Source organism: Danio aesculapii, chromosome 17 (assembly GCF_903798145.1).
Source record: "Danio aesculapii chromosome 17, fDanAes4.1, whole genome shotgun sequence".
Classification (NCBI taxonomy): domain Eukaryota; kingdom Metazoa; phylum Chordata; class Actinopteri; order Cypriniformes; family Danionidae; genus Danio; species Danio aesculapii.
The window spans coordinates 5,369,486-5,389,485 of record NC_079451.1 but is presented as its reverse complement, the minus strand read 5'-3'; the positions used below and the strand labels follow the sequence as shown (position 1 = coordinate 5,389,485).

The 20,000-nt window shown below is 35.4% G+C and overlaps 1 protein-coding gene across 1 annotated transcript in view; it reads right to left on the bottom strand.

The window, feature by feature from the left end:
• The window catches only part of alk (ALK receptor tyrosine kinase), an 860,900-nt gene that overhangs the window by 426,933 nt on the left and 413,967 nt on the right, over nucleotides 1-20,000 (bottom strand). The window contains exon 3 of the mRNA XM_056477460.1: nucleotides 10,916-11,062. Coding sequence (XP_056333435.1) covers nucleotides 10,916-11,062 — 147 coding nt within the window. The remainder of the gene's footprint in view (nucleotides 1-10,915; nucleotides 11,063-20,000) is intronic.

Below are 20,000 nucleotides of genomic sequence, written 5' to 3'. Positions count from 1 at the left end.
AGTAAGAGTATGCTTATTATTATGACATAAGGCAATAGCACATTACAAAAAAAAAAAAAGCAGAAAAAGCAAGATCACACACCAGAGTGACAGATGATCACAGAGGTGCTGTTTTTATCCTTGTGCCTCTCTTGATCCATCTAGAGGCATCAACCTACAGTACAATCCCCTAAAAAAAATGAGCTGCACAATCTGAAGTTGATTAAGCAGAAAATCCAGGGTGCATGAAACAGAAGGGCCATGATGTTCATGTCATGCTGGGCGAAGTGAAGGTCAGGCTGTCCGTGGGAGACAGTAGGTCTATAGGCCAGACATCTTTCATCTTTTTTTGGTACACCTGGCAATGTCACGCTGTACCTGGAGAGCATATGGTACAATTTTTGTGTTGTCTAAACAAATATGGATGTTTTAACCCATGTGTTCTGTTCTTTTCTATATAGTTACATAGACTGAAAAATATTTTTGCCCAGCGCATTCCCCAAAGCATAAATACACTTACGTCTAATTCTGAGACTAAGTGCATCACATTTGTGTAGAAACTGTACTGTTGTGTGTTTTATTGCAATAAATGACAGATTAAGCATCAACATTTGCTGTCTAAACATTGATTTTTAAATTGTATCTCTGGGTTTACTTTTAGCATTATTTTGATAAATAATTTTCTACCATTTGAGAGTCCAAACAGACTTTAATATCTCTACAGATGAGCTGATATTAGGTCAGTCCCCGAAATGATAGGACAACCACAACTTTATGAACTATTTATTTTTATTCCACTGTGTAGATCATTCATTTATTTATTTATTTATTTATTTATTTATTTATTTATTTATTTATTTATTTATTTATTTATTTATTTATTTATTTATTTATCATTTCAAGAATGGTCTATTTTGTTGTTTACACTTTATTTTAAGGTGACATAGTTGCAGTGTAAGCATCCGTTTACTGAGTTAATTACATGTATTTACCACTATATATGGTATGGTAAGGCTAAACTACTTTAACCCTTGTGTGGTGTTCGTATTTTTGTTACTCAGCCAGTGTTCATGGGTCTGGTGGACCCACTAGAGTTTTAGCTTTCCAAATTAACACTATCAAACAATTGTATGTTAAATTACTCAACAAATGTTTACTTCATCCCAATTACAAGCCATATGAACAGCAAACATGGTTAATTTTTCCCCTTTACCTTTGTTAGATCATATTGATGGATTAATGTGCTTCTCCTGTTTTTATTTATTTTTTGTTTATGTGTCACACTGTGTTGTTGTCATTTGTTTTGACCACTTTTGCATCTCATAGAAATATATGTAATATTTATTGTGTGAGGCAATAAAAATACAATGCTGGTAGAGCGATGCAAATGACCCACAAATAACGGTGCGACTCTATAATTGGTCTGGATTACCGGGGAGTCTTATTGCCGATGGACTGGTGTCAATGTGTGAGTGCAGACGATTACATTAGGCTGCCTTGAGTTCCTTACTTGTCTTTTATCCTGCCGCATACTCATCACTTTGATTTCTTTTCTGCTCACTGCGCGCAAAACAATAACCTGATTGTAAACGCAGGAAAGATGATTGGTTGAAAATATTGTTCAGGACCAATAGTTAGACGTGCATTTTGCTTTAACTAGTGCATAACTACCATCATGCGTGCGCGCACACACAAACCACACAGTATTCACACACTTATACACACACACATACAGGTATTCACTGCGCAGTTAATGCCGAATCAATTAAAATAAATACATGAAAGAAAAATACAAGTATCTTAAATTTCCCTGAACAGGATCCGGCAAGGTCCTGCTCAAATTAAGCACTGATTTATATATATATTTATAATGTCCCACTGCGCAGCAAACTTTTTTTGAAGTGTTGTGAATGAAGCACGCTGAGACGAATGTCCCTGTGTGCCAAATAGAAACGAGGCAGCCAGCCAGGCACGGAAAAAAACACCCCATAATAACTTTCACTCATCGGGAAATGTTTCTCTGCCTGCGTCAAGACCAGCCGATGTCCCGCCCCCAAGAGCCATTTACCCCACCGTGATTGGTGGGTTGGTTCAGCTCCACACACTAAACTGTAAAGTGCCATACATATCAAACTCACGGACCGCACTAACATTAAACTTTCAAATTAAGGCGGGGGCCACAAACTCTCATGTGGCCAGAGGGCCGCGAGTTTGCGACCCCTGCTATAAATGCTTCATATATCACTAAACATAAAAGGATCTCAAATTTAATTTGGAATGTGGCACATACTCAAAATAAAGGATGGTTTAAATGTCTTGCAGTTATAAATTTAAGCTTTTCATTACATTGGGATTCATCAAAAAATATGATTTTCTGAGTCTGAAATTAAGCAAACATTTGACATGGCCCACCTAAAGATATCAAGGTTCATTCATTCATTCATTTTCTTTTCGGCTTAGTCCCTATATTAATCCGGGGTTGCCACAGCAGAATGAACCGCCAACTTATCCAGCACGTTTTTACGCAGCGGATGCCCTTTGAGCTGCAACCCATCTCTGGGAAACATTTACACACACACTCATTCACACTCATACACTATAGACAATATAGCCTGCCTAATTCACCTATAGCGCATGTCTTTGAACTGTGGGGGAAACCGTAGCACCCGGAGGAAACCCACGTGAACGCAGGAAGAACATGCAAACTCCACACAGAAACGCCAACTAACCCAGCCGAGGCTCGAACCAGCGACCTTCTTGCTGTGAGGCAATAGCACTACCTACTGCGCCACTGCAAAAAGATTTTAGCTGGGTTTTCACAGAAAGGGTTACATTAGTTTTACCCATGCAGGTCTGTGCAACTCTCAGTCCCAGAGCTAAGTTAACTCCATTAAAAAACATGGTGCGTTCTCAGAGATCAACACACTTCAACCCTACAGTGTTGGGCATTCTTTGAATCACAAAGAGCGACAGTCTGATTCAAAGCACTTCAGCCTTTGCAAACAAATCAATTGAACAACAGGAGCAGTAGAGAGTGGATTCAACTCTTTTTTTTCCTCTCTCGTAAGCCAGCTGATGTTGTCTGGACTTGAGTTGCATGATTGAACAATCAATGCTCAAATGTATTCACTGTAATCTCTATGTGATCGTTAGTAGGCTCGTAATATGAATGTGCAATTTGACAAATGCCTTATTTTCTGAAATGGTTTATCAGAGAATGCACAAATATCACATTTCCATTTTATTTGTTCATTTGTTTGTTCGTTTGTCCATCCTTCTATTCATTCATTTTTAGATTTTTGTAAAAAATAATTTCCCGTAGTTTAAAAAAGCAAATGTGATTTACTAATGCCTGTTGGCTATGTTCTGAATAAAATTCATTAATTTTAATAGATTTTCCCATGTAGATGGGTGTCAAAAATTGTATGTGGTGAGGGGGGAGGGGGCAGGCATGTCCGGACGCATACCTTGCGATATTTGACTCTCAGATTCTGGAAGAACCGGAGGTGAGGTGTGGGGTTTTTTGTCTGAGTAAAGCTGTGGTCACACTAGAGTCTGAGCTTGCAAAATTCTGTCATAGGGTGCTGCAAAAAGGGGCAGGATTAAACAAGATGATTAGACATTTTAAAAAGCGAGCGATTGGTCCATATTTTTAATTTCTGACCAGAGAGGTCATGTTTTGATCCTTGATTGGTCTCACGCAGTCAAGTGATGCGATTTTGCAGGTCAGAGTTCACCAAACTTGATGCACGAGCTTGCATTTCCGGTCTTGGAATACGCGTACGTATGAATAGAAGTCTATGGGGAGAAAAGTCCAGTGTGACCGCAGCTTAACACAGTTGAGACCTTGGGGTGGGGGGTGGGGGGTGGGGGGTGGGGGGGGGGGGTGCCGGGGGGGTATGCAGTGATGTTTGTGGTGTTAGTAACTGTACTATGGTGCGGGATTCAGGTGGCCGCTGCGATCGGATATCATACCTAAGTTGGCAACCAGGGGGTGTTACAAACTGGGACAAAAGATAGAAGACCAGGAGGATGGAATTACGTGCGTTTTCCAGGACAAAACATGAGGGTGGCGATAGATGGATCTAAAATATGAGAGACTCCCAGGAAAAGCAGGAGTGTTGGCAGGTATGGAATGGCTCAGGAGAATGGTGGCTTGTACAGTAAGTAGGTCAATTGGCACATTACTAACAACTGTGTCTTTGCAAAGATTGTGTAGGAGAGACCAGGAAATTACAAAGCCGAGCATTACCTACTACGGAATCAACATCACGAGTTGCTGTGGCCATAAGAGTTGTTATTTTTGTCCTGTCAAAACGAGACAATATAATCTTGCTTACCGCAAACACCTCGCTGACCTGTCCTCTTCCTTGCCCAATGAACTGTAACAGTATTACAGTGTTGAATACAAGGCAATGATGGGAACAAGCCAACCACTCCCGCCACCCAACACACACAGACACTTTTTTTATAAAACATAAATTTGTTCTCTGCACTACTTCATTGGGAATTTATGTGATGTGTTGAGGTATACTTGAAGCATCATGATTAAATGCTGAATTATTTAACATTTTAAACAGACAATAGTCAATAGCCAACAAAAAGTTCATGTTTTCAATTTATCCGACGTGGCTACTAAAACACAAGTATAATCAGGAACATCTATGAAAGTTTGGTTTGTGATGCAGGCATGTGAGTTGTCATTATTATTATTATTATTATTATTATTATTATTATTATTATTATTATTATTATTATTATTATTATTATTATTATTATTATTATAAAGCTGGGAATAATAACTAAAAAGCAAAAAGAGGTATAGCACATTCCATCTCCCTTAACTATTGAAATGATGTTTACGCCTGAAACGTCAAATGTACATCGATTTATTTATTTATTTTTATTTTATTTTTTTTTTACTTGCAATTCAAAGCACAGCCTGTTACAAATTCAGCAGCATGTGTACCAAAATGTAACAAGATACCTGCCTTTAATTTGTTGTCCACAGGCTGGAATTGAACCAAACCTTGTGGTAATGGTTTGTTTTCTTCTGTGGAGGATGTATGCAAATTTTCTCATCTCAGCAGTGATCTGTACCAGTTCCGCTTCTCGCCACCTGTTTGTTGGGCATGCAGGACGGAAACTCCCTTGAGTCCACAGAGTCCTAAAACTGCTGTGGATTAATGTCCTGTGATCGTCCTGAGCTTCCAGTTTGCTATTCAAATAATGAAAATTGTGAGCTCCATATTACGATCATTATTGGCGTTAAGCATGCTAATGGGGTAAACATCAACCCCACATACATCTCTGCTAACGTTATGTAATGCTGTGTACTGCTGTGTGTAGTACTTGTAGAAAATCATACCATTTTCAATTGAGTTTTCTCATAATCAAGGTCACATTGACTAATGGCAGAGAGAAACATTCAAGGCTCTCTGATAATAAATAAATAAATAAATAAATAAATATATATATATATATATATATAAATAAATAAATAGATAAATAAAAAAATAGTTTGGTCTACACCAAACACAAAACTAAAACCTAAACTAAACTTAAACTAAATTATACATAAACAAATAAAACAAACAAACATAATTAACAAACAAACAAATAAATAAACATGTACAGTTGAACTTAAAATATTTTTATTCTCGTCTTTTTTTTTTACTTTTTAAAATAGTTTTGTAGTTTTTTTGTCTTTGTCTGTTTGTTTGTTAGTTTGCTTGTTTGTTTGTTTGTGTATACATAAACTAACAAACACACAAACACAAAAAAATAATAAATAAATAAATAAATAAATAAATAAATAAATAAATAAATAAATAAATAAATAAATAAATAAATAAATAAATAAATAAATAAGTTGAAGTCAAAATTACATTATTCCCCATGTGACTTTATATATTTCCCAAATTATGTAAGCAAGAATTTTGCACCGTTTTTTATACAATATTTTCTTCTTCTGAAAAAAGTTTTATTTGTTTTATTTTGGTTACAGAAAAAAAATGTTTTTTTTTTAAACCATTTTAAGGTCAAAATCATTAGCTCCTTAAGTATTGTTTTGTTGTCTACTGAACAAACCATTGTTTTTGCCTAATTACCCTAACTTGCCTAATTAATCTAGTTTTACTTTAAATGACACTTTAAGCTGAATACTTGTATCTAGTAAAATAGTATGTACTGTCATCATGGCAAAGATAAAAGAAATCAGTTATTAGAAATTAAAACTATTGTCTTTATAAAATGTGATTTCCTTTAAACAGAAATTGGGGAAAAATATACAGGGGGCTAATAGTTTAGGAGGGCTAATAAGTCTGACTTTAAATATATATATAATTTTTTTTTTTTTCCCCATTTGTAAGGTTGAGCCTGAAGATACAAAACAAAAGAATGATCTCTGCCTTAATAAGCTGTAATGAATCATATAATAACCCAGTCATGCTGAAATCTCATTTCACAGTGATGGCAAATACATTATAGATAAATGGACAAAAGTTCCCTTTGGAATTTTGAGGCCGATAGATAGATAGATAGATAGATAGATAGATAGATAGATAGATAGATAGATAGATAGATAGATAGATAGATAGATAGATAGATAGATAGATAGATAGATAGATAGATAGATAGATAGATAGATAGATAGATAGATAGATAGATAGATAGATAGATAGATAGATAGATAGATACTATTTAAGGGAGGTAATGTGAAAGTATGTTGTGTTATTCATGCATTTTCTATTTTTTGGTTGGTTTGTTTGCTTGTTTGTTTGTTTAAGATTAAAACAGGCTTACGATTGTAATGTATTACTTTTAAAAGTATACTTTACTCAAAACAGTAAAATCTGTAACCATCAGCTAACAACCAGATAGTTGGCATTGATAACCCAGTTGTTAATGTGCCAATATAAAGTGCAACCGCACAAATAAAGGCAACACTAAATCTAAAAAACATCATCAACCAGATAAACCAAAGCTGTATCACAACATTCATACATTTATTCATTCGTTTTCCTTCAGCTAACAGTAATCTTTGGTTTATCAGAGGTTGCCACAGTGGAATGAATCACCAACTATTCTGGCATATGTTTTACACAGCGGATGGCCTTCCAACCAAAACCCTGTACTGGGAAACATCCATATACACTCTCAATCACACACACATTCAAACACTACAGAATATTCAGTTTTTTTAAATTCACTTATACTTCATGTCTTTGACTGTGAAGGAAATCCAAGCACCCGGAGAACACATGTACCCACATGTACACGGGGAGAACATGCAAACTCTACACTGAAATGCCAACTGGTTCAGCTGAGACTTCAAGCCGAGACCTTCTTGTTGTGAGGTGAAAGTGCTAACCACTGAGTCAATGTGTCGCCCTGTATCTCATGCTGTGTCAATACTTTTTAATTTAGTTGCTAATTCATATGAATTTGTAGATTTTCATTAGTACGGTTTAATACAGTTTGCTTATCCTCCATTGATGGTTGAGTTTAAGGGTGGGGTTTGGTGCCACCACCATCTTTTAAAAATCGTACATTTTTATATGATGAATTAGCCACTAAACTGACAAAACCTTAAACAGTTACTTTTCCTTGTGAGATCAGGCTGGATAAACCAAAACAAAGTCAGTAGTATAAGACAATCCATTAAGCCATAACAAATCCAAATAAATCAAGACCTTAAAATAAACTTGAGTGACTCCCAAAAAACCCAGTCCCTTCCCGTGATGCTCAGCGTTCCCTGTTGAAAGCCATGTACTACTGAATGCAAGCGCACCAGTCAACAGAAAGGTAAACAGCCTGGGCATTTCACGCTTTGTATTCATCAAACTTTTCATCCTCTATTTCCCTTCACGTATAAAGCCACATGCCTGAGGACACATGGAGAGGAGGAGAGCGCAATCACTCACTGGAAGTCCATTGTTTGGTAAGCGCTGAAAGAGGGCAGGAATGATTTGCCTTGTATGTTTCATTTCCCTTCCAACCAAGTGCATCAAAGCTTTTCCTGCTGGTATTACAAGGCCCTATTTTTCAGAATATCTTTACCAAGCTTGCCTTTTTGTAGAATGTATATAAATACATTTCCTTTCCTCTAATAAAGTCATCACCTTGGTCATTAAGTTTCTGAGTGATTTAGTTTTGTTATTATTATTATTATTATTATTATTATTATTATTATTATTATTATTATTATTATTATTATTATTATTGTTATTATTATGTTTACTTTCTGACTTGGTTGAACCTTCTAAAACACACTAGCTGTCAGTGTCTAAAAGGTATATAATGTAATATATAAATATAATACAAGTATATATAGTTGAAGTCAGAATCATTAGCCCCTCTGAATTATTAGCCCCCCTTTTTTTATGTTTTCAATTTTTGTTTAGCGGAGAGAACATTTTTTTCAACACATTTCTAAACATAATAGTTTTAATAACTCATCTCTAATAACTGATTTATTTTATCTTTCATTATGAGAGTAAATCATATTTGACTAGATATTTTTTCAAGACACTTCTATACAGCTTAAAGTGACATATAAAGGCTTAACTAGGTTAATTAGGTTAACTAGGCAGGTTTGGGTAATAAGGCAAGTTATTGAATAATGATGGTTTGTTCTGTAGACTATCGAAAAAAAAAGCTAGCTAAAAGGGGCTAATAATTTTGACTATAAAAATGTTTTTAAAAAAATAAAAAACTGCTTTTATTCTAGCTGAAATAAAACAAATAAGACTTTCTACAGAAGGAAAAAATATTATCAGGCATACTGTGAAAATTCCCTTGCTCTGTTAAACATCATTTGGGAAATATTTAAAAAAAAGAATAAAAATTTCAAAGGGGGGCTAATAATTCTGACTTCAACTATATGCAAATCATTTCACAACTAAGCAACATTTATTTAGTTATTTATTATTTTTTTATTTATTTATATATTTATTTATTTTTGGCTTATTCCTTTTATTAATCTGGGGTCGCCACAGCGGACTGAACTGCCAACTTATTCAGCATTTGTTTTACGCAGCGGATGCCCTTCCAGCCGCAACCGATCACTGGAAAAATGTATTTATTTATTTATTTATTTATTTATTTATTTATTTATTTATTCACTTACTTATTTTATTAGTATTATTATTGTTGTTATTATTATTATTATTATTATTATTATTATTATTAATATTATTATTAAATAGTTCACAAGTAATCAACATTTATTTATTTATTTATTTATTTATTCAATTACTCATTTATTTAAATTATAATAATAATAATAATTAGTATTATTTTTATTATTATTATTAATAATTTATGCAAAACATTTCACAAGTGATCAACAATTATTTATTTAATTATGTATGTATTTATGTATTCACTTATTATTATTATTATTATTATTATTATTATTATTATTATTATGATTATGATTATTATTATTATTAAAATATTTCACAAGTAATCAACATCATTTCTTTTTTATTTTTTTCATTTATTCACATATTTATTCACTTATTTATGTATTATCATTATGTATGTATTTATTTTTTCACTTATTTTTATTATTATTATAATTATAATAATAATAATAATTATTATTATTATTATTATTATTATTATTATTATTATTAAAATATTTCACAAGTAATCAACATCATTCACATTCACATTCAACATCATTCACTTATTTATTTATTATCATTATTATTATTATTATTATTATTATTATTATTATTATGTAAAACATTGCACAAGTAATCAACATTTATTTATTTATTAATTCACAAATTATTATTATTAGTATTATTATTATTAGTATTATTTTTTTATAATTTTTTTAAATTTAGTATTTTATTTATTTATTTATTTATTTATTTATTTATTTATTTATTTATTTATTTATTTATGTATTTATTTATTTATTTATTTATTTATTTATTTATTTATTTATTTATTTATTTATTTATTATATTGAAAACCGATATCGTATATGTTTCACCATAGCCCATATTTTTATATTACAAGTAAACACTCACATCATTCTACAAAGTCTTCCCTTTGTTTTGTTTTTGTTCAGTTGTTGTTGACATTTTGCAAACCATGTTTATGATTATTCCATAACGTATCAAACTCCTGCCATGATTTTTTTATATGTGTAAAAAGAACAAGAGAACACACGGAGCCATACAGTGAACGATTAAACATTCCAAAAGACTGCTGCGTTTGTCTTTCAAGTGCTTGAAGTGTAACTGAAGAATTCATATTTTCCAAACCATCGCTGAAACCTGCCTACCTAATGAGGCGTTCTTAAACTTCCACCCTCCCTTTCAATTTCTCTTTCATTCCAACTCTTACATATTGTTTCCCATGTTTGAAGTCTGTCGCAGCTATTCATTCTTGAGAAAAAGATGAAATGATGATTCAAACTGTACATGCTGAAGATTTTCATTCTGTTCTCGATTATATCCAGCCATCCGCATCATACTTTCATACCCGGTTAAACCAGTATTTTCCAAAGCTTGTGAAGTAATGAACTGTATGAAAGTGCATGATGTGTGAAACCCTTTTAATTTCTTTTAGGAAGAGAAATGAAAGCCACAATTAATGTAAAGCCTCTTGCTATCATTCATTTATTTACCACACTTATCTGGGAATCGAAAATAACTCTGGATAGAAGGTAGTTTTCAGTTAAAGAGGCATTACAGCACTATAAAAATAATAGTAATAAAAAATGCAGTCAATACCAAATGAAGCTAAAATATATTTATATATTTATATTAGTCAACTCATGTTGATTTAGTTATATTTAATGAGACTTCTGACTTTAATAAAGTCATATAATTTAAATGAGACCACAAATAGTCCATTGTCAGGTTGAGAAAACATTGAAACAATATTTGCAGTGTTAAAAACAGAAGCTCCTTACCTTCCTCCCAACCCTGGAAACTTGCTTTTGTCTTTGCCATTGTCTGGTCTATGGCCCAGGAGTCCTCAGCTGATGTTAAACTCCAAGCGAATTCGGGGTAATATCCATCGGGCCTACGGTCACATGACTTTCCCTTTGAAGTGCAGTCTGAAAAAAGAAAGAAGCAAGATATATATTTTACTAACGTGTGCATATGCAAATACTGTATTGTTCAAATATTTAACAGAACAGCATTTTTGGGGCACTTTGGACCTTGTTGAAATTAAAGCCTCAGGGATCAGTTCACTTCCAGAATTACAATTTACAGAATACTATAATAAATAAATAAATATTTGTTCATTTACTCATTCATTCATTCAAACTACTGAACACTATTTAAGTCCACCTTATGGATATTCATTTATTAATTTGTTCATTACTTTATTCAAACCTATGAACGCTATTTAAGTCCACCGTGTGGATACTTCATTCATTCATTCATTCAACATGTAGCAGTTTTTAAGTCCACCATATGGACGCTCATTCATTCATTCATTCATTCATTCATTCATTCATTCAAGATTTTTCATTCATATGATCATTCATTCATTCATCCATTTGTTCATCTATTCATTCATTCATTCATTCTTTCATTCATCTGTTCATTCATTCATTTATCTATCCATCCATCCACCCACCCATCCAGTAATTCATTCATTCATCCAAACCTTTGAACACTATTTAAGTTCACCATTTTGATATTCATTCATTCATTTATTCATTCATATATCAGCTTGTTCATTAATTAATTAAATAATTCATTCATCCAAACCATTGAGCACTATTTAAGTCCACCATATGGATACTCATTAATTCATTTATTCATTCAAACAATTGAGCACAATTTAAGTGCACCAAATTGATACTTATTTATTCATTAATTCATTCGTTTCCTCATTCGTTCGTTCCTTCATTCATTCATTAGTTTGTTCATTAATTAATTAATTCATTCATCCAAATCATTGAACTCTATTTAAGTCCATCACATGGACACTCATTCATTCATTCATTCATTCATTCAAACCATTGACCACTATTTAAGTCCACTATATGGTTACTTAATCATTCATTCATTCATTTATTCATTCATTCATTCAAAACATTGAGCACTATTTAAGTCCACCAAATGGATACTAATTCATTCAATAATTCATTCATCCATTTGTTCGTTCGTTCATTCATTCATTCATTCATTCATTCATTCATTCATTCATTCATTCATTCATTCATTCATTCAGACTTTTTAAACTGAAGTTCTCAAATTCTGAAAGTGCTTAGGTTTGTCTGTTGGCTGATTTTTAGACTGGTTAGACTGAGTCGGTCTTAACTAGCTGCTTGGTCAGACCCTGCCTATAATACCTTGCGCAATTTAGGGCTGTCAAGGATGAAAGATGACCAGCACGAAACAATGGTGGCAATTTGTTTGATCTTGGCTCCTAAATGGTGGTCCTACATCATACTGTGCCTGAGCTCCAAAGATGGCCACTGTCACAGTCTTGTGACCAAAGCTTGCAAAAAATGTGTATAACACTTATAAACAGTATAACACTTTAGTTTAAGTACCAATTCACACTATTAACTCATGGCTTATTATCTGCGTACTATTAAGATATTGGCAGTTTATTAGAATTAAAAAAAATATATCATTTTAATCTACATCCTTAATCCTACCCAAAACCTAAAGCCAAATACTACCTTACTGACTTTTGTTAAGCAGTAAAATAGTAGTTTATTGGGTTAAAACGTGTCATTTATTTATTAACAGCAAGAACTGTACCTTAACATTAAGTGTGACTGCAAAAGCAATAGCAAAGGCCAGATGAAATAACATATTGATCAATGTGGCATACCAAGTCGCCTTTGCCAGACTGACATCCCATGCTGGCTTCATTTCGCTAGCCAAGTCCAGGTGCATATTCTCTTCCACAACTATTAATTTATTCAGTACAATACTGCCAAAGCTTTATTCATTGTTGCATCACTCTGTACTGTGTGTGTGTGTACACATTTTTACCAATACACACATTTGTATATTGTGATCAGTATGACATATATGACATAGGAGACATAACGATTGTGACTGATCAGAAACACAATTCATTCATTCATTTTTCTTCGGCCTAGTCTCAGATTTGTCAGAGGTCGCCAGAGCGGAATGAGCCAGCTTATGTTGTAAACAGCAAATGCCCTTCCAGGCACAACCCAGTACTGGGAAACACTGATACACACTCGCATTCACACACACTTTTATACACTACGTCCAATTTAGTCCATCCAATTCACCTATAGCATTATGTCTTTGGATTATGGGTGAAACATGGGTGCACATGCAAACTTCACACAGAAATGCCAACTGACCCAGCCGGGACTCAAACCAGTGACCGTCTTGCTGAGAGGTGACAGTGTTAACTACTGAGCCACTGTGCCACCACCACAGCAAACGCAATGTCAATGGTGTGTAACCCAACCCTTGAGACCTGAGGTATTTACAACCCGGAAAACAATGTGGTCATTTCCTTATGAACAGAGAAATGCTCAACCCAGGCTCATTCTGAAAACGTAGTCCCGCGGATGTTTCAGGAGACCGCAAATTATGTAGCCGGAGGTACGTATGGCTGCCTTTCGTTTTTTAAGCAAACGCTACTTGGCGGTGTGACGCTGTTCCCTTTTGCGCTTGCCGGCTGACCGCTTGCCTCCGTGTGGAGGGCTTTCCCGCTGCAACTAGTTTGTCTGGTTAGCTCGTCGTGTACGTTAGCGAACTAGAGACGCAGAGAGGAGCTGACCACGATGACCGGGTTCGAGTCCGGGGAGGAGTGGTTCCAGAAATCAGGTAAGACAAAAACAGAATCCAAAAAATAAAGTGAACAAATTCATAACAGGCTGAGAATGTGGTAGAATCCAAAAATGTGATAAAAATCAAACGAAGTGTTCTTTTTCTAGACCGCTTTTTTTTTTTGTAAATTGTTGGTTGGGTTTAGGGAAGTAAGCGGGTGGGTCAATCGGTAAACAGCTTGGGAGAAGGGTGGGTCGGCCGATTGGCCAGTTGCCCAGTTGCCCAGTCAATCATTCAGCCAGTCGGACGGGTGGTCATTCGACAGTTGTCTCTTGTGGGTTTACGCAATACGGCTCGGACATGAATGGCACTCGCGAGAGACGTTCGAGATGCAAAAAAGCATGCACAGCGGCCTCTCACGGATTCGTGAAAACAGTAACTGCACAAATACTTACCTCCTGGGATGTATTTCGCGGTCTCTAGAAACGTCCATGGGGAGTACGTTTTCAGAATGAGCCTGGGTTGGAAATGCTCCACCTTATGACCTTTTATATGAATCAGCCTTAAATCATTCATACTATACGTTTCAGCTTATTATTTTACAATTAAAAAATTTGTGGTGTGTGAAACCTTCAGTACGTGTGGCCATCAGACTGCTTCTCCACAAACAAGGAGAAAATTACAAGACATCGTCTCAGAAAAATAATTCCAGAAATTTTATTTTGCACGATATTGGCATCAAATTCAAAACATATACCCAGGAGATGTGTTTCTTTTAACCTATTACTTTTCTGTGTTGCTCCACAACAATTTTCACATCTTTGTTTTTGAAATAATAAAATGTTTTATAAGGTGTAATTTTTTTTACATTACTTAAGCATCTATAACTTTTTCATTTTGAGCATTATAAACAATAGATGATGGACAATAAAGCCCAGAGTGTTTTCTTTCCAAAGATACATAAACTGTGATTGTAGACCAAATCATTCAGCAACTGTAAATGTTTTAGCTTGGGAAGATCATTTTTGAGAAAGTGCCTCTGACGGTGAGGGAGAGAAGGACATGGACATAGCCTCAGAAAACTTTTACAGTTTCATCAAATTTAAAATATAAACTCATGAAATACTTGGCTTTCAAGTCATATTTTTTAAACCCAGGCTCATTCTGAGAACGTAGTCCCGTGGACGTTTCTGGAGACCGCGAAATACATCCCGGGAGGTACATATTTTTGCAGTTTTTGTTTTCGCAAATCCACGAGAGGCCGCTGTGCGTGCTTTTTCCCGCGCCATTCTCGCGTAAACCCGCTAGAGGCCGCTGTCAAATGACCTTCCGCCTGTCTGCCTGGATGACAGGATGATTGACCGTGCGACCGGCCAATCAGCTGACCCACCCTCCTCCGTCCCTAAACCCAACCAGCGACGATTCACAAAAGCTGTCCAGAAAAAGAAAAGCCCTCGTCTGATTTTTACCACGTTTTCGGATTTTGACCACATTCTCACCCTGTGACGAACTTGTTCACTTCATTTTTTGTATTTTGCTTTTGTTTTCTTCCCTGATATCTGGAACCGCTCTTCCCCGGACTCGAACCCGGTCGTCGTCGTCCTGGTTAGACCCTCTCTGCGCCAAAGTACACGAAGAGCTAACCGGACAAACTGGTTGCAGCGGGAAAAAAAAAAAACTAATCTCTATGAGTACTGTGAACTTACTCCATTTAAGTTGAAGTAATGAAGTATTTAATTAATTTATTACCTTCAACACTGAGTTCAAAACTCTTTTCAAATAAGTAGAAATAACTTTCAGTAAGTTAACTACACTCATTTCAGTTCATAAAGTTGACTGTTGGATTTTACAGTGTTTCCTTATAAAAACTGGTGATTCTCATTCTTACATCCAGACATCACGGGAGCGCATGCTGAGCTGACAGTCTTCTCCAGCCACATCCTAATTGTTGTGCCTTGCTCTTTCCATTTCTCAAAGACCCACAGACTCAAACTTGTTCTCTCTCATCAACTTAGCAAAGATCAACTAGAGCCTCAACAGACTGCCTCAGAACTCTTTTTCAAATGAGTGAGACATGCAGGTATCAAACGTAGTTTCTTCGACGAAAGCATTAAGTATCATATAAACCTTTTCACAAAGGTGTTTGAACTATAAAACTGATGTATCCTTCAGGCTGTTGATCTGCTGAATATACTTCTATAACTTCTTGCTTTTATTTTATCACTCTATACTGCCTCTTCACTGCCTTTTCCTATACCAGCTGAATGTGTGTGTATGTTAGATTAGCTTAAGTGTTGAGTGTAGTCAATGAAGCCTTACTTGTGTCACTCTTGAAGTCTTCAAACATGCCGATTTTGCTACTCATTTAGATTAGTTTTTTAACTTACATTGTTTGTAGCAATCAGTTTCCTCAAATGGTTTGAGTTGCCTTAACTTATTAGGTTTTACAGTGTAGTTTTGTATTTTAAGAAGGTTATTTCTTATAACCTGTAAATTAACATTCTTTGAATGAATAAACACTCGACCCTGAGATGTCAAGTAAAAGCGTATAGCGTATCTAAATATTATAATTCAATATAACCAGTGTTGGGGAGGTTACTTTGGAAATGTAATAGATTACAGATTACGAATTAACCTATTTAAAATGTAATAAGTAGTGTACCTTTTCAATTTCTTTATAAAAGTAAAGTAACTGATTACATCTGATTACTTTTTGATTACTCAACTAAATCATTTTCAAGCATTTATACCATGCAGGTGTGACCTTACAGTAGCTCTGTTTACTGTTAGAATCTCAAAAGCTTTCATTACTTGAATTAAGATTATATTAATTAAATTTTAAAGTACAGCCACCACAAATCCAAACCTTAGTTCAGTTCAGTTATTTACTGTAAATAATACTAAACAGAAACAAATTATAGAATATTACAGCAAAAACAAAAAATCCAACAAAACCGTGTGTTACACATATAAAATACTATAGTAATTTATAATAAAGGGAAATGTTTAGAAATAAGCATTATATTGTATATATATTTACAACTCTTCATTAATAAATTACACTACATAATGTAGTATTATTAGTAACTATCATGAACTAATAGTGATTACCATAGTATACTTCAGTCTTTATTACAGTAAACTATACATATAGACCTCCTCTCCCTCAGTCATCTTTCCATCAAGGAAATTTCTCGTGTTAGCCTAATTGTTTGGCGACGTCTCCGACCGGAGCGAGAGGTGGCAGTAAAGCACCAAAGCGTTTGTTGTCGACCACTGAAAAACAAGAAGGAGAAATCGTCAATCGCCACCATATAAATTTACTTTCATCTGCTAGACACCGTCCTCACAGCTCTGTGAATGTCGGTGCCGTCACTTATCGATCTGCGATCAGTAAATGCAGCTTGTGTGGACGCTACTGCGCTACTTCACAAATTAAAATAGCTTTGCTATTGAAAAGCTTTTTGATTTAGAAAGTGGCGATGCTACTGAGAAATTTAGTTACGCTAGTAGCATCACTGCTTGTAGCAATGCTACTGCCCAACAATGTGATAAAACCACTTTGGCCAGAGGAGTCTGTTGGTTCCCTGAATTTCACAAATCGATAACTTTGTGAGTCATAATATATCATTCAAAATGAAAGGGTCTGTTTTTGTTTTTGTACACTCACGATAGCGACAAAACCCTTTGCTTTTATAAAATAAAGAAAGGCTAAGTTACATAACCTGCAGATGCTTCTTCAGGTTCAACATTAAAGCCTTTGGTGTCGAAAGTATTTTAAAGGGCACCTATGGTAAAAAAATCTACTTTTCAAGCTGTTTGGACAGACATATGTGCATGTATGGTGTATAGATCATCATATTGGGGTGATTTAAGCACACCCAGTGCTTTTTTTTTTTTTAACAACATAAAAAACGGTGGACCAATTGGAGCGGTTTTCAAATCGACCGCTACTTGACGTAGGAGAGCGGTCCCCCCGCCCACCAATATTGATTGACAGGCGAGTCATCATATCCTCAGTTTGTTAATTCACGTCCGCCATTTTCAGCGTGAGTCGAAGCAATATCACTAAAGGAATACCCTTGCTCTATTTTTAGATGCAAGGCTCATTGGGCTCAACACAAGAGCAATATTCTCCACATTATCGCTCTAATCGGAATTATTGGTTGTATCTTTAGGTAGGTTTGCAAACGTGTACTTCTCATTGAGTCTACTTTATACTTCAGCCGTTTGCATTTCTCGTGATCCCAGAAGCTCCCTGTGATCTTAACTAGCATGCGTTTTAGAATTCTAAACATAGGTTTGTATCAGGGTACACTCAAGTCGACGGCTGGGTGCCGCGGACCGCTGCAGAAACCTATGTTTAGAATTCAAAAATGCGTGGCGCGACGATTCGGGACACTTCATGTTTCTGCCGCGCCACAGAGAGTGTCTGGTGTGCCGTGTCGCGGCTTCGAGCAGCGCATCCGGTGCCTCAGTCAAAGTTAATTCAGTGTGCGTGGTTATTAGTTTCTGTGTACAAGCTCGGCACTTGAAACTACCACACAGTTGGCTGTAAAACTGTACAAAGACACAAATGATTTTGAACTCTCTGCTTGGTCTGTGTCCGAGTCGTACATGTACGACTGAATGGTGATCCTCTCTCTCCTTCTCCGTCTGCCTGTCAGACTCTTTTGCAAACGCAGAGCGAGTGAGGTCATGGCCCCGCCCCCTTGTTACGTTGGCGGGAAGCCGAAACTAATTTACATGTGAAACAACACACCCATAAATCAGCGAACTGTGGACACGCCCCCAACATGACACTTTTTAACGCATTATAATAAAAAAATCTGAATTGTGTTTTGAACTGAACCTAAACTGGCACTCTCAGAAGAACCATAATATTAATATTAAATCATAAAAAAGAGGTAAACTATGTGCCCTTTAACAGCTGGCAAACAAATTGTACCGTGAACTGTTATATTTGTGCCCTTTTCAGATTTAGGGGTGAAATGATTTTAAAATTTCCAGCAATGAAACGCATTTTTATCACTCGCTCTTGTTGCAGCGCTCAGACTGGTTATAGTAGCCTAATGCTTTCAGCGGCAAAGAGCAGGTGCATCGCAAATTCAAACTGGAAAACCAATCAAAAGCATCAGAATCCCACCACTTTAATAAATGGCCTTAGCAGAAGGCATCCTGTATATCTAAAACAGGCAAAGCAACAGATTAATATTGTTCAACAAATCCCAGATTTACTTTAGATTTACCCAGAATACTTTTAGATGTAACTCCATTTGTAATCTTTAACTTTTCATAAGTAGCTGTAATTTAATTACAGATTTTTTTCTCAGTAACTGTAACGAATTACTGTTACTTTTATTTTGTAAATAAATTACGTAACATGGTTACATATAACTAGTTACTCCCCAATACTGATTATAACTAATTATGATTAATTATTTGTATTTCCCCTTGAGCTTTTTCACTACAGAGTCATAAAAGAAGGTGACCTACTGTATGAGGACATTGCCCCATATCAAGCATACAGAATTATTATAATTTTTTTGTTTTACGTAAGGGTTAGAAAATATTTACAGTATAAGTGAAGTTTCACAAACTAATTTCGAGAGGAGCACGTGATATGATTGACTGCAGCTGGCCACTCATCTACATTCACTAGTTAGCCAATCAGATTAACCCCAACTCACTATAAGTAGCCTAGCTAGAATTACTCTATCTTCGTTTTCCGAAGAAACCCCCCCATCCAACCCTTTCTTTTCCTTTCTTCCTTTACCACGGGGAGCTCTCGAGAACCACCTGATCTCGTACTCCCCTCATATGCTCTATGGACCAGGCGGGAGCCCTGGGCTCACCTATCTCCTAGCTCAGGGTTCTCTCCCGGGACAGCATGCCAAACCTGCTAACAGTTGTCAAACAATATCTAAGTGTGAACTCTTGAAATGAATGTCATCACAAAAATTGCTGTGTATTTGTGCGTTATTTAAAGTTCAACACTTTAATTGATCTGCTTTTTATTCACCCGTCTATTCGTTTGTTAATTATTTTGTTCTTTCTTTCAGCCCCTTTTTTGTAAGGCAATGCAAATTAAAGAACTATAATGTTCAAAGCTGGCTACACTCACAGCAAGAAGGTCGCTGGTTCAAGACCCGGCATTTCTGTGTGGAGTTTGCATGTTCTCACTTTTGCAATTCACTTTTCGCAGGTTTCTCTAAAAACAATTACAGTATATTCAAAATTCTGCACCACGGGTTTTGACACGCACATCTTCGC